General features: G+C 35.6%; 1 protein-coding gene across 2 annotated transcripts in view; it reads left to right on the top strand.

Annotated features, from left to right (window-relative positions):
* The window catches only part of TAOK3 (TAO kinase 3), a 183,252-nt gene that overhangs the window by 84,298 nt on the left and 86,893 nt on the right, over positions 1–12,061 (top strand). For both annotated transcript variants that reach the window (XM_039226949.1, XM_039227027.1), the window contains exons 2-3: positions 46–145; positions 9,392–9,601. In XM_039226949.1, the coding sequence (XP_039082880.1) occupies positions 9,482–9,601 (120 nt within the window). In that variant the 5' untranslated portion in view covers positions 46–145; positions 9,392–9,481. The remainder of the gene's footprint in view (positions 1–45; positions 146–9,391; positions 9,602–12,061) is intronic.

Here is a 12,061-nt window from a genome sequence, read left to right as displayed (position 1 = left end):
AATTTTGCTTCTGTAATTATCTATTTTACTCTTCTTTTTCCATAGGGACATCGTAAATGCAAAAGACAAGTTTTAAAAGAGGACAAGAGTTTGCTGCTAAGATGAATCTGAACAATACAGTATATTTTGTGCCATTCACAAAAAGGTACTGTCCATCGATCCATGATACATCTTTCTTCTATAAAATGGGAAGAGATGATGCTTCTGGCTTTTCTGTAATTAATATTTGTTATACTTTTAAGAACAATAAAGGGGAAAATAAAAATATTAATTAAATTGGGATAAAAAAATTTTTAATGAAAATTTTTACTTTCAAATTCTTTTCCTTGCAGATTTTCATCATTCTCAGTTATAGCTTACAATTTGGAGAGACACTTGTTTAAAAGAAAGGCCCTTACCTAAATTTTCTTTCTTTTCTTTCTTTCTTTCTTTCTTTCTTTCTTTCTTTCTTTCTTTCTTTCTTTCTTTCTTTCTTTCTTTCCTTTCTTTCCTTTCTTTCTTTTTTAATATTTATTTTTGAGAGACAAAGAGAGAACATGAGCGTAGGAGGGGCAAAGAGGGAAACAGAATCTGAAGCAGGCTCCAGTCTCTGAGCTGGCAGAACAGAGCCTGATGCGGGGCTTGACCTCATAGACCATGAGACCTGAGCTGAAGTCAGAGTCTTTAAAAAAAAATGTTTTTTTAATTTTTTTTTTTTGAGAGAGAGAGACAGTGTGAACAAGAGAGGGTCAGAGAGAGAGGGAGACACAGAATGGGAAGACAAGAGCCCTACGTGGGGCTCGAACCCACTACTGGGAGATCATGACCTGAGCCGAAGTTGGATGCTTAACCGACTGAGCCGCTCAGGCGCCCCCTAAATTTTCTTGATACCCATTATCAAATCATCTTCTGGAAATATATACTCCCTTTTTTGTTGTAGAGCTTTATAATCAGACTTTGAAGTAACATAGGTTTCTCATATCACTTTTCCTCTAATTACAGAAGTAATAGGTGTTGCAGAAAATTTAGAAACTACAGATAAGCAGAAAGAAGAAAATTTAAAATTACCTGTAATCCCTACACCTACTTCAGATAAAACAAGCCTGTAAGGAAATCCAAACTTGGAAATGAAAGAAGCCATGTTTCCCATCTTTGTTGTTTCATCCCTCTTTATGCTCTACCTACTTACATCCTGCCTCTTTGGCTAAAACAAAACAAAAAGGACATTGCCTTATGTATGTTCCTAGAAGGATATTACTTGGCAAGAGAATGTATCCATTCTGTTCTTCCAGCAATGTGTAAAAATGACTATTTCCTTATGCCCACACCCAAAACTGTATCTTTTTTCTATTACTTTGTCAGGTTGGCAGGTGAAATGAGTTGCCTTATTAGTTTACTTTTTACTTCTTTGATTTACTAGCAAAACTATATATATTTCATATTGTTAGTAGCCACTGCTAATTCTTTCTTAAATTTTCTGTGTCCTTTGACTGTGTGAGTGGATGTACATATGTGTTTGTGTTTACTTTGCTTATATATATGTTCTTATTGAAATGTAACATACAGTGTTATATTAGTTTCAGGTGTATACACTATAATGATTCAACAATTCTATACATTACTAAATGTGCATCAAGATAAGTGTACTCTTACTTCCCGCTTTTGTCTGTTTCACCTCTCCACTCACCCACCTCCCCTATAGCAACAGCTATCAGTTTGTTCTTTGTATTTAATAATTTTTTTTTGTCTATTTTTTTTTCTTTGTTCATTTGTTTCTTAAATTCCACATATGAGTGAAATTATATGCTATTTGTCTTTCTCTGACTTATTTCATTTTGCATTATGCCCACTAGGTCCATCTATGTTGTTAATGAATGTCAAGATCTCATTTTTTTTTTTACAGCTCTGTGTGTGGGTGTGGGTGTGGGTGTGTGTACATCACATCTTCTTTATTTTTTTATAATTAAATTAACTTTCTTTATTTTTTCTTTTCTTTTAATGTTTTATTTATTCTTGAGAGAGAGAGAGACAGAGAGACAGAGAGACAGAGACAGAGCATGAGTGGGTGAGGGGCAGAGCAAGAGAGGGACACAGAATCTGAAGCAGCCCCCTGTGCTGTCAGCACAGAGCCCGACATGGGACTCGAACTCACAAACCGTGAGATGATGACCTGAGCCAAAGTCTGATGCTCAACCGACTGAGCCACCCAGGCATCCCCACATCTTCTTTATCCATTCCTCTATGGATGGACACTTCAGTTACTTCCATATCTTTGCTATCGTAAATGATGGTACAATAAACATAGGAGTGCATATATCTTTTTGAATTAGTGTTTTCATTTTCTATGGGTAAATACTCAGTAATGACATTACTGGAGCATATAGTAATTCTATTTTTAGTTTCTTGAGGAACCTCTATACTGTTTTCCACAGTGGCTGTCCCAATTTGCATTCCCATCAAGAGCGTATGAGTGTTTCCTTTTATCCACATCCTCGCCAATACTTGTTATTTGTTGTGGTTTTTTTTTTTTTTAATGTTTTATTTATTTCTAGGAGAGAGAGAGAGAGAGAGAGAGAGAGACAGCGTGAGCAGGGGAGGGTCACAGAGAGAGGGAGTCACAGACTCTGAAACAGGCTCCAGGCTCTGAGCTGGCAGTCAGCACAGAGCCCGACGTGGGGCTCGAACCCACGAACTGCGAGATCATAACCTAAGCAAAAGTCGGACGCTTAACCGACTAAGCCACCCAGGCGCCCCATTTGTTGTGTTTTTTTATTTTAGCCAATCTGGCAGATATAAGGTGATATCTCATTTTATTTGCATTTCCCTGATGATGAGTGATACTGAGAATCATTTCATGTATCTGTAATTCTGGATATCTTCTTTGGAAAAATGTCTTTTCATCTTCACCCATTCAGTAGACTGCCTTGTCATTTTGTTGATGGTTTCCTTCTCTGTGCAGAAGCTTTTTACTTTGGTGTAGTCCCAACAGTTTAATTTTACTTTTTTTTTTTCTTGCCTGAGAAACCCTATCTAAAAAAATGTTTTTAATGGCCAATGTCAAAGAAAGTATTGCCTATATGCTTTCTTCTAGGAGTTTAATGGCTTTGGGTCTCACATTTAGGTCTTTAATCCATTTTGATTTTATTTCTTTGTATGGTATAAGAAAGTGGTATAGTTTCATTCTTTTGCATATAGCAGTCCACTTGTCCCAGCACCATTGAAGAGACTGTCTTTTTCCCATTATATATTCTTGCCTCCTTTGTTGTAGATTAGTTGGCCATGTAAAGGTGGGTTTATTCCTGGGCTCTTTCTCCTGTTTTATTGATCTATATGTCTTTTTTTTGTGCTAGTACCATTCTGTTTTGATTACTGCAGCTCTGTAGTATATCTTTAAATCTGAGATTGTGATAACTCCCGCTTTGTTCTTCTTTCTCAAGATTGCCTTGGCCATTCAGGGTCTTTTTTGGTTCCATACAAATTTTAGTATTATTTATTCTAGTTCTATGTAAAATGTTGTTGGTATTTTGATAGGGATTGCATTAAATGTATAGATTGCTTTGAGTAGTATGGACATTTTAACAGTATGGTTCTTCCATTCCATTAGCATAGAATATATTTCCATTTATTTGCACCATCTTCAATATCTTTCACCAATTTTTATAGTCGTCTATCTGATATTAAGAATAACTTTTAAGGCAGAGAAGGACAAATATCATATGTTTGCACGTATAGGAGGATTAGGAGGAACTTGACGGAGGAACAAGGGGGAGAAGAAGGGCGGAAATGGTGGGGGAAAGGGAGAGAGGCAAACCATGAGAGACTCTTGAATGATGACAAAAACTGAGGACTGATGGATGTCGGGGGGAGGGGGGGATGGGCATGGAGGAGGGCACTTGTGGGGATGAGCACTGAGTGTTATGTGGAAAGTAATTTGACAATAAACTATTTGTAAAAAAAATAAATAAATAAAAATAAAAAAAGAAATTAAAAAAAAAGAATAACTTTTAACCAGCATATATTTTGCAAGAATTATTCCTACTTTATTTGCCTTTCAGTTTTGTTTATTAAATCATTTTAAAACAATCTTGTTGATGTATAAGTGACATAATAATCTGAATATATTTCATGAATATAATATGTTTTACCAAAATATGTATCTGTGAAGATAGTAAATCTATCCATCGCTCCCAAACCCTCCTTGATATCCCTTTTTAATCTCACCTCCATCCTACGTCTTCTCATTCAGCCCTATCCCCAGGTAACCACTGATGTACTTTCTGTTACTTTATATCAGTTTGCATTTTCTAGAATTTTATAGAAATGAAATTATAAAGTATGTACTCTTTTTGGAGGAGAGTCTGTCTTCTTTTCACTCAACATAATTATTTTGAGTTTCATCCACATTGTAGCACATGTCAATAGTTCATTTTATTGCTGAGATGCATTCTGTTATCTGCATGTACCACAAATTGTTGATCTGTTCCTTCACTGATGGGTGTTTGGGTTGTTTCCAGTTTGGACTATTAAAAATAAAGCTGCCATAAACATTTGTATACAGGGCTTTGTATGGACATATGCTTCCATTTTCCTTGGGGAAATACCTAGGAGTGGAATGGCTACATCATATGGTAGATATATGTTTAACTTTTTTTTTAATTTTTTTTAATGTTTTATTTATTTCTGAGAGAGAGAGACAGCATGAGCAGGGGAGGGTCAGAGAGAGAGGGGGATACAGAATCTGAAACAGGCTCCAGGCTCTGAGCTAGCTGTCAGCACAGAGCCCGATGCAGGGCTCGAACCCACGAACCACAAGATTATGACCTGAGCTGAAGTCAGATGCTTAACTGACTGAGCCACCCAGGTGCCCCTATGTTTAACTTTTTAAGAAGCTGCCAAACTTTTCCAAACTTGACCATTTTTACATTCTCTCCAGCAGTATGTGAAAATTACAGGTACTTCACACCCTTGCCAACACCTGGTATGCTTATTCTTTTTAATGTTAGCCATTCTAATAGGCATGTAGTAGAACCTCAGGTTTTAATTTGTATCTCCCTAATGAATAGTGATACTAAGCATCTTTTCTTTTGTTTAGTTGCCATCCATATATCTTTCTTGGTGAAGTGTCTGTTTTAGTCTTTTTCCCATTTTTTAAAAAAATTTCTTTATTTATTTTTAGAGAGACAGAGACAGCACAAGTAGGAGATGGGCAGAGATGGGGTGAGAGGGAGAGAAACTTAAGCAGGTTCCTCACTGCCAATGCAGAGCCTGACGTAGGGCTCAAACCCACGAAGCTGTGAGATCATGACCTGAGCCGAAAGCAAGAGTTGGACACTTAACTGAGCCACCCAGGCGCCCCTAATCTTTTTCCCTTTTTAAAAATTGGGTTGTTTATTTTCTTTTTATTGAGTTTTGAGGATTTTTCATAGTTTCCAGATACAATTCCATTATGAGACATATTTTGCAGAAATTTCTTTCAATCTGTGTCTTGGCTTTTCATTCTCTGAACAGAGGTCTTTCAAAAAAGTACGTTTTTAATCTTGATGAAGCCTAATTTATCAATTACTTCTTTTATGGATTATGCTTTTTTTTTTTATATGTCTACAAAATCTTTGCCTAACTCAACATCAGGAAAATTTTTCTTATGTTTTCTTCAAGAATTTTTTTAATTGGCTCACTTAAGTGTCCAATTTGACACTTTTTTACTTTCTTTTTTCTTGCCTTATTATATGTATACACCATCCAGCACAATATTGAAGACAAGTATTGAGAGCAAACTTTCTGGCCTCATTCCTGATCTCAGGAGGAAATCACTTGGTCTTTGATATTACCTATAAATGGTTCATAGATTTCCTTTATCAGGCTGGGGATATTACTTTTTATTCCTAGTTGGCTCAGAGTTTTTATCAGGTTTGAATTTTAGATTTTGTCAAAAGATTTTGCTGCATCTATAGAGATAATCATTTGGCTTTTTTTTCAGATTGTCCATTTGGTAAACTACATTGATTTTTGAGTGTTAAACCAACCTTGCATTCCTGGGATGAATCCCACCTACTCATGATATATTATCTATTTTATATGTTATTGAATTTTATTTACTGTAATTTTGTTATCAGTTTTTGCATCTATATATGTGAAGAATTTTGGGGCACTTGGGTGGCTCAGTTGGTTGGGCATCCAATTTCAGCTCAGGTCATGATTTCACTGTTCTGCTTGTGAGTTTGAGCCCATGTTGGGCTCTCTGCTGACCGCTCAGAGCCTGGAGCCTGCTTTGGATTCCATCTCCCTCTCTCTTTCTCTTTACCTTACCACACTTGTGCACTTTCACTCTCTGAAAAATAAATAAACATTTTTAAAAATTTTATATATGAAGAATTTTGATCTGTTTTTTCTAATGTTAGTTGTTTCTGGTGGTAGATAATAAATCCAGTCCCCATTACTCCATCTTGGCTAAAAGCAGAAGTCCATTCATTGTATTTTTTAAGTTCTAGAAGTTATTAATTGTAGTCAAACTTACTGATTTTAGTTTATGAATTTTGCTTCTGATATCTTGCTTATTAGTTAAATATTCACCTGCAACTTATTTTAGAAGTTTTTATGGTCTCATTTTTTTCTATTTAAATATCCATATCTTTTGAGAATAGGATGACGTAGTGACCTATGTGTTTCCTCCAAATGATTATTCATAGTACTTAGCTTTATTTACACTGAAGCCAGAATATTCAGAAGTGTAGAGTATATTCTGATAATTGTAAAGATTTTAGTTCTCATAAGTTTAGTTCACAGATCTTTTTGTTTTTCCTAAAAGCAATCTCATAATTTCCTTTTTTTTTTTTTTTGGAAGTCTTCAAAAATGTGACATAACGCATTGTTTCTCTTTTCTGTTCTCAAACTTAAGCAGTGATGGCAGTAGCACTTTTTGAATATTAGTTGTGTATTGTTAGTCACTTGACCGACAAATAATTAGATGTAAGCTACTTTTTCAATAGTATCGATATATTGAATTTATGCTTCATGAATTATGAATTATGTTTATGAATTCTCGGTATTCATGGATTATCAGGATGACCTTCTGTGATTACAGGCGTAGTGTTGCAGGGGAATCCCTTTTACCCATTTAAAACCTTCAATGGCTCCCCCCATATACTTAGGATGAAGTCCAAGTTTCTTTATATGGTTTAAAAGGGTTCTTGTGGTTTTCCTTGGCTTACCACCAGCTTCATAGTTTCTCCTTCCAACTCTTCCATACATCCATATTGAAAGAACTACTTTTATTTTTCCTAAAAAAAAAATAATAATAATAACATGCTTTTTCATATCCAAGAAAAAAGAGACTGGGTCACCCAGTTATATCCTTCTGTTAATTTTTTTTTTTTTTTTGCTTTTTCATCATAACAATCATTTGTAACTATTATATCATTATAGTGTAATGTTTATTTCCCCATTGAATTCTAAGCCATTTATGGACAGGGACCACATCCCATTGTACATGGGACCAACACCCAATATATGCCTGGCATACTAGGCACTTGACAAATATGTTTTGAGTCAAAGAAAGAGTTGACTGGATAGATGGATAGTTAGGGTGATGACCTACATATTCTAATGCTTTAACTAGACTAACCATATGAAGTAATGTACAGTGTCACCTAAGGCTCTCATGTCACAAGAGAAAAATTCTTCTTAGCACTGGCTAGTTGTACTTCTTTGTTAAGTAGACCTCCTTTTTCTCTTTTCCTTGAATGAAGCCTATTGGCTCATGTTTTTAAAAACACAATTTTCTTGGCCAATAACTAAATTTCTAGCACAGTAATCTAGTGGGTCAAAGAAGATAGAGAACTATACTGTGTGTTGGAATGATTGATCCTCATGGGAGGTGGTATTTATAATAAAAAATATATATAGGTGAAAGTTAATATTTCAGTATTTTCCAAAAAATAGAAAGGATCTATGCTAACTAAATGTAGCTGTTAACAACCAACATATAAGCATGTCAAAATAATGTCCTTTTATTAATAGAAACTTTGAACTCAGGATATTTTGTATAGCAATCAAATAACTTGCCTCTTTAAGTGAACATTTAGCAGAGTCTCCAAATTATGGAAGTTTGCTATTTAATTACCTAGTCTATATGTGTATATTGTATATTAAGAGCATGGCTCTTATATTAAGAGTTTGATCTAGGTTTGAGCCTCAGTCTGACAACTCCTAGCTGCCTGATTATGGGGCAGTAGTTTCCCCTTTCAGTCTTAGTTTGTTGTATAAAATCAAAACAATACAGTCCTACATTATGAAGCTGTTGCAGAGATTAAAGAAGATAATGTATACAATATGTGGAATTTAGTGTTGCCTGGCAAATGATAGTGCTTAATGAGTGTTAGCTGTTATTATTTCAATGTTAATTAGACCAAAATGCTTTTAAAAACAGATTTATTGAGATATAATTTTAATACCACATAATTCACTCATTTAAAGTGTACAATTCAAAAAATAATAAAGTATACAATTCACTGGTTTTTAGTATATTAGCCATTGTGCACCCATCACCACAGTTTTCTTTTTTTCACAATCAGTTTTAGAACATTTTCTTCACTCTAAAAAGAGAGTCCAACCCTTTTAGCTATCACCCCCCAAACTCTCCTTTCCTCAGCCCCAGGCAACCAATAATCTACTTTCTGTCTCTATAGATTTAGTTATTCTGGGCGTGTGATATAAATGTAATTATGCCATATGTCATCTTTTGTGACTGGCTTCTTTAACATTGTGTTTACAAACTTCATTTATGTTGTAGCATATATAAGTACTTCATTCCTTTCTATGCCTGAATAATATTCCACTGTATAGATGTACCACATTTTGTGTAATCATTCACCAAAGGAACATTTGGGTTGTTTTCACCTCTGGCTACTATGAATTATACTGCTACCAATATCCATGCACAAGTTTCTGTGTGAACATATGGCTTTATGTTTTGGGCTTATACCAAGGAGTAGAATTTCTGGATCAAATGGTAACCTGATGTTTATGTTTTTGATGAACTGTCAGTCTGTTTCCCAATGGCTTCACCATTCTGCAATCCCACCAGCAGGGTTGGGGGTTCCAATTTCTCCACATCCTTGCCAATAATTATTTAACCTTTTAACGCTAGTCATCAGAGTGGGTATAAAATGGTAGATTCCTGCGATTTTAATTTTTATTTATCTAAGGAATAATTGGAATATCTTTTCATGTGTTAGTGGTCACTTGTAGATCTTTGGAGAATTGTCTGTTCAGATTCCTTACCCGTTTTTCTTTTGGGTTATTTATATTTTTATCACGAAGTTGTAAATCCAAGATGCTTTCTAATATTAATTTGTATGGCAACCAACCAAGATGTTTTAAAAATAAGTTAATATCAAACCTTATTTTTCTACAGGTACTAAAAACTTATCCCCCAAAATTTTGTAAATGAGAGAGAAGGCTGACTGGGATATCAAAAGCAAAACGTTTGCAAATATTGGTCATCATGCGTAAAGGGGTGCCAAAGGACCCGGAGATTGCTGATCTCTTCTACAAAGATGATCCTGAAGAACTCTTTATTGACTTGCATGAAATTGGACATGGAAGTTTTGGAGCAGTTTATTTTGTAAGTAATTTTAGAATTGTTTAGAGAGATTAAATTAGGGAAGTTTGACTTCTACACATTCTTTTACTTGTAAAATGTACTCCGTTTTAATGTTGATTCTACAAATTAAATATCTACAGTGGAGGCAAATAGTCATTGCTGAAAAGCCAGTCCTAGAATCCCAGGCATGATTAAAGTCAGTGGTATCTATATCAACTGATTCTGCTATCAAGGCAGTCCAAAAAATGATATAACCTTGAATTTGAGCCCTATGCATTTCCTCTATATGCCAGGCTCTTTTCTGCCTCATGGCCTTCATATATGCTATCCCACCACCTAGAAAACACTGCACATCTTGCTAATCCTACAGATTTCAGTTTAAGTCAGCTTATAGCCACAAGATTGCCTTTCCCATTCTTCCCCTGTACTTACATGTTGTTGCATTTATCATGGTTATAATTAATTCTGTGTAAGAATTTTTGAATCATGTATATCTCTACCCGTACATAAGCACCATGAGGACAGGGGTTATATCTATCGTATTCATTGCTATATGCCCAGTATCCTGTATAATATCTGATAATAGTAGGAACTCAGTAATAGATGGACAGATGGATGGATGAACAGATGGCTACACCGACAGATGGACTAACAAAGATTTTTAGTAACATTTCATATCAAGTCAGTATTTTAGGTTAAAGAGCACAAGGCTTAGCCCCCTTAAGTCAGTTTGAATTCCCAGAATGTGATTATCCTCTGATGAGAAGAATGAGAAGTGACTGAAATGGTACCTTAGCTCATCACCTGAAATTCATTACAGAAAATTTAGTTGGTAATTTATTTATTTAACCTTAGGAGTTTGCCTCCTCAAAGTCACAAATACTTCCTTAAGAGACCTAATCCATAAAAGCAAGTAATATTTAAGTACTACTTATTACCTGTTTCTCCTCTAAACCTGTTACTGATTTTTTTTTTTTTTTTTTTTTTTTACTATATTTGACTTTTAGATGTTTTGGCATCTGGGTAGGGCTTATCTTCAGTTGTCCTTCTAAGTGAGATTTTATTAATTGCATTTTTAGCTCATCTTTTTGTTTCTGACCAAATCTTCAGCCTGGGTTTTCCCTGAACTCTTTCTCATCCCTTCATGCCTGTGCTCAGCACTACTACCATTTCTCATTTACCCCCATCTAAAACTTGGCTTCCACTCAAGTACATTTATCATTGAGTGACCTTCCATGGCTGAAGAGGGTGCTAATTTTCAAGTCAACACTCTTATGTTAGTCTTTAGGCTTAGAATAGTATTTAAGGCTCAAAGTCCTGTCTTCCTCATTCACAGGGATGCTTTTTTTTTTAAGTTTGTTTGTTTTAAGTAATCTCTACCCTTTTTTTTTCTTAAATAGTTTATTGTCAAGTTGGTTTCCATATAACACCCAGTGTTCATCCCCACAAGTGCCCTCCCTCCTCCATGCCCATCACCTCCCTTCCCCTCTCCGCCACCCCCATCAGCCCTCAGTTTATTCTCAGCATTCAAGAGTCTCTCATGGTTTGCCTCCCTCCCTCTCCCCCACTATTTTTCCCCTTCTTCTTCCCCATGGTCCTCCATTCAGTTCCTCCTAATCCACCTATACGTGCAAGCATATGGTATCTGTCCTTCTCTGCCTGACTTGTTTCGCTCAGCATAACACCCTCAAGGTCCATCCATGTTGCTACACATGGCCAGATTTCATTCTTTCTCATTGCGATGTAGTATTCCATTGTATAGATAAACCACAGCTTCTTGATCCATTCGTCCGTTGATGGACACTTAGGCTCTTTCCATGTTTCGCTGTTGTTGAGAGTGCTGCTATGAACATTGGGGTACATGTGCTCCTATGCATCAGCATTTCTGTATCCCTTGGGTAAATTCCTAGCAGTGCTATTGCTGGGTCATAGGGGAGTTCTAGTGTTAATTTTTTGAGGAACCTCCACACTGTTGTCCAAAGGGGCTGTACCAGTTTACATTCTCACCAACAGTGAGAGAGGTGCCCGTTTCTCCACATCCTCACCAGCATCTACAGAGTCCTTATTTGTTCATTTTAGCCACTCTGACTGGCATGAGGTAGTATCTCAGTGTGGTTTTGAAGTAATCTCTACTCTTAATGTGGGGCTCACTCATGACCCCAACCTTAAGAGTCACATGCTCCGCCAACTGAGCCAGCCATGCACCCTAGGATGCTTTTTTTTTTTTTAAAGGATTCTTAAATTACAAGTATACATACAGAAGTGTGCATAGTTGCCCATATATCTTAATATATAATTTAAAGAATAATTAAAGGATAAATCCTTTATAAACACCAGCCAGGCCAAGAAATAGAATATTTCCATCACTCTGGAGGCCCCACTCATGTTAGGAGAGTCCACTATTTTGAATTATTTTCTAGTTTATCTTTTTTTTTTTTAATATTTTTAACATTGATGTAATTTTTGAGAGACATAGTATAA

This window comes from Hyaena hyaena, unplaced genomic scaffold, assembly GCF_003009895.1.
Source record: "Hyaena hyaena isolate Hyena2069 unplaced genomic scaffold, ASM300989v1 scaffold_0, whole genome shotgun sequence".
Classification (NCBI taxonomy): Eukaryota; Metazoa; Chordata; class Mammalia; order Carnivora; family Hyaenidae; genus Hyaena; species Hyaena hyaena.
This window is presented reverse-complemented; position numbering and strand designations above follow the sequence as displayed.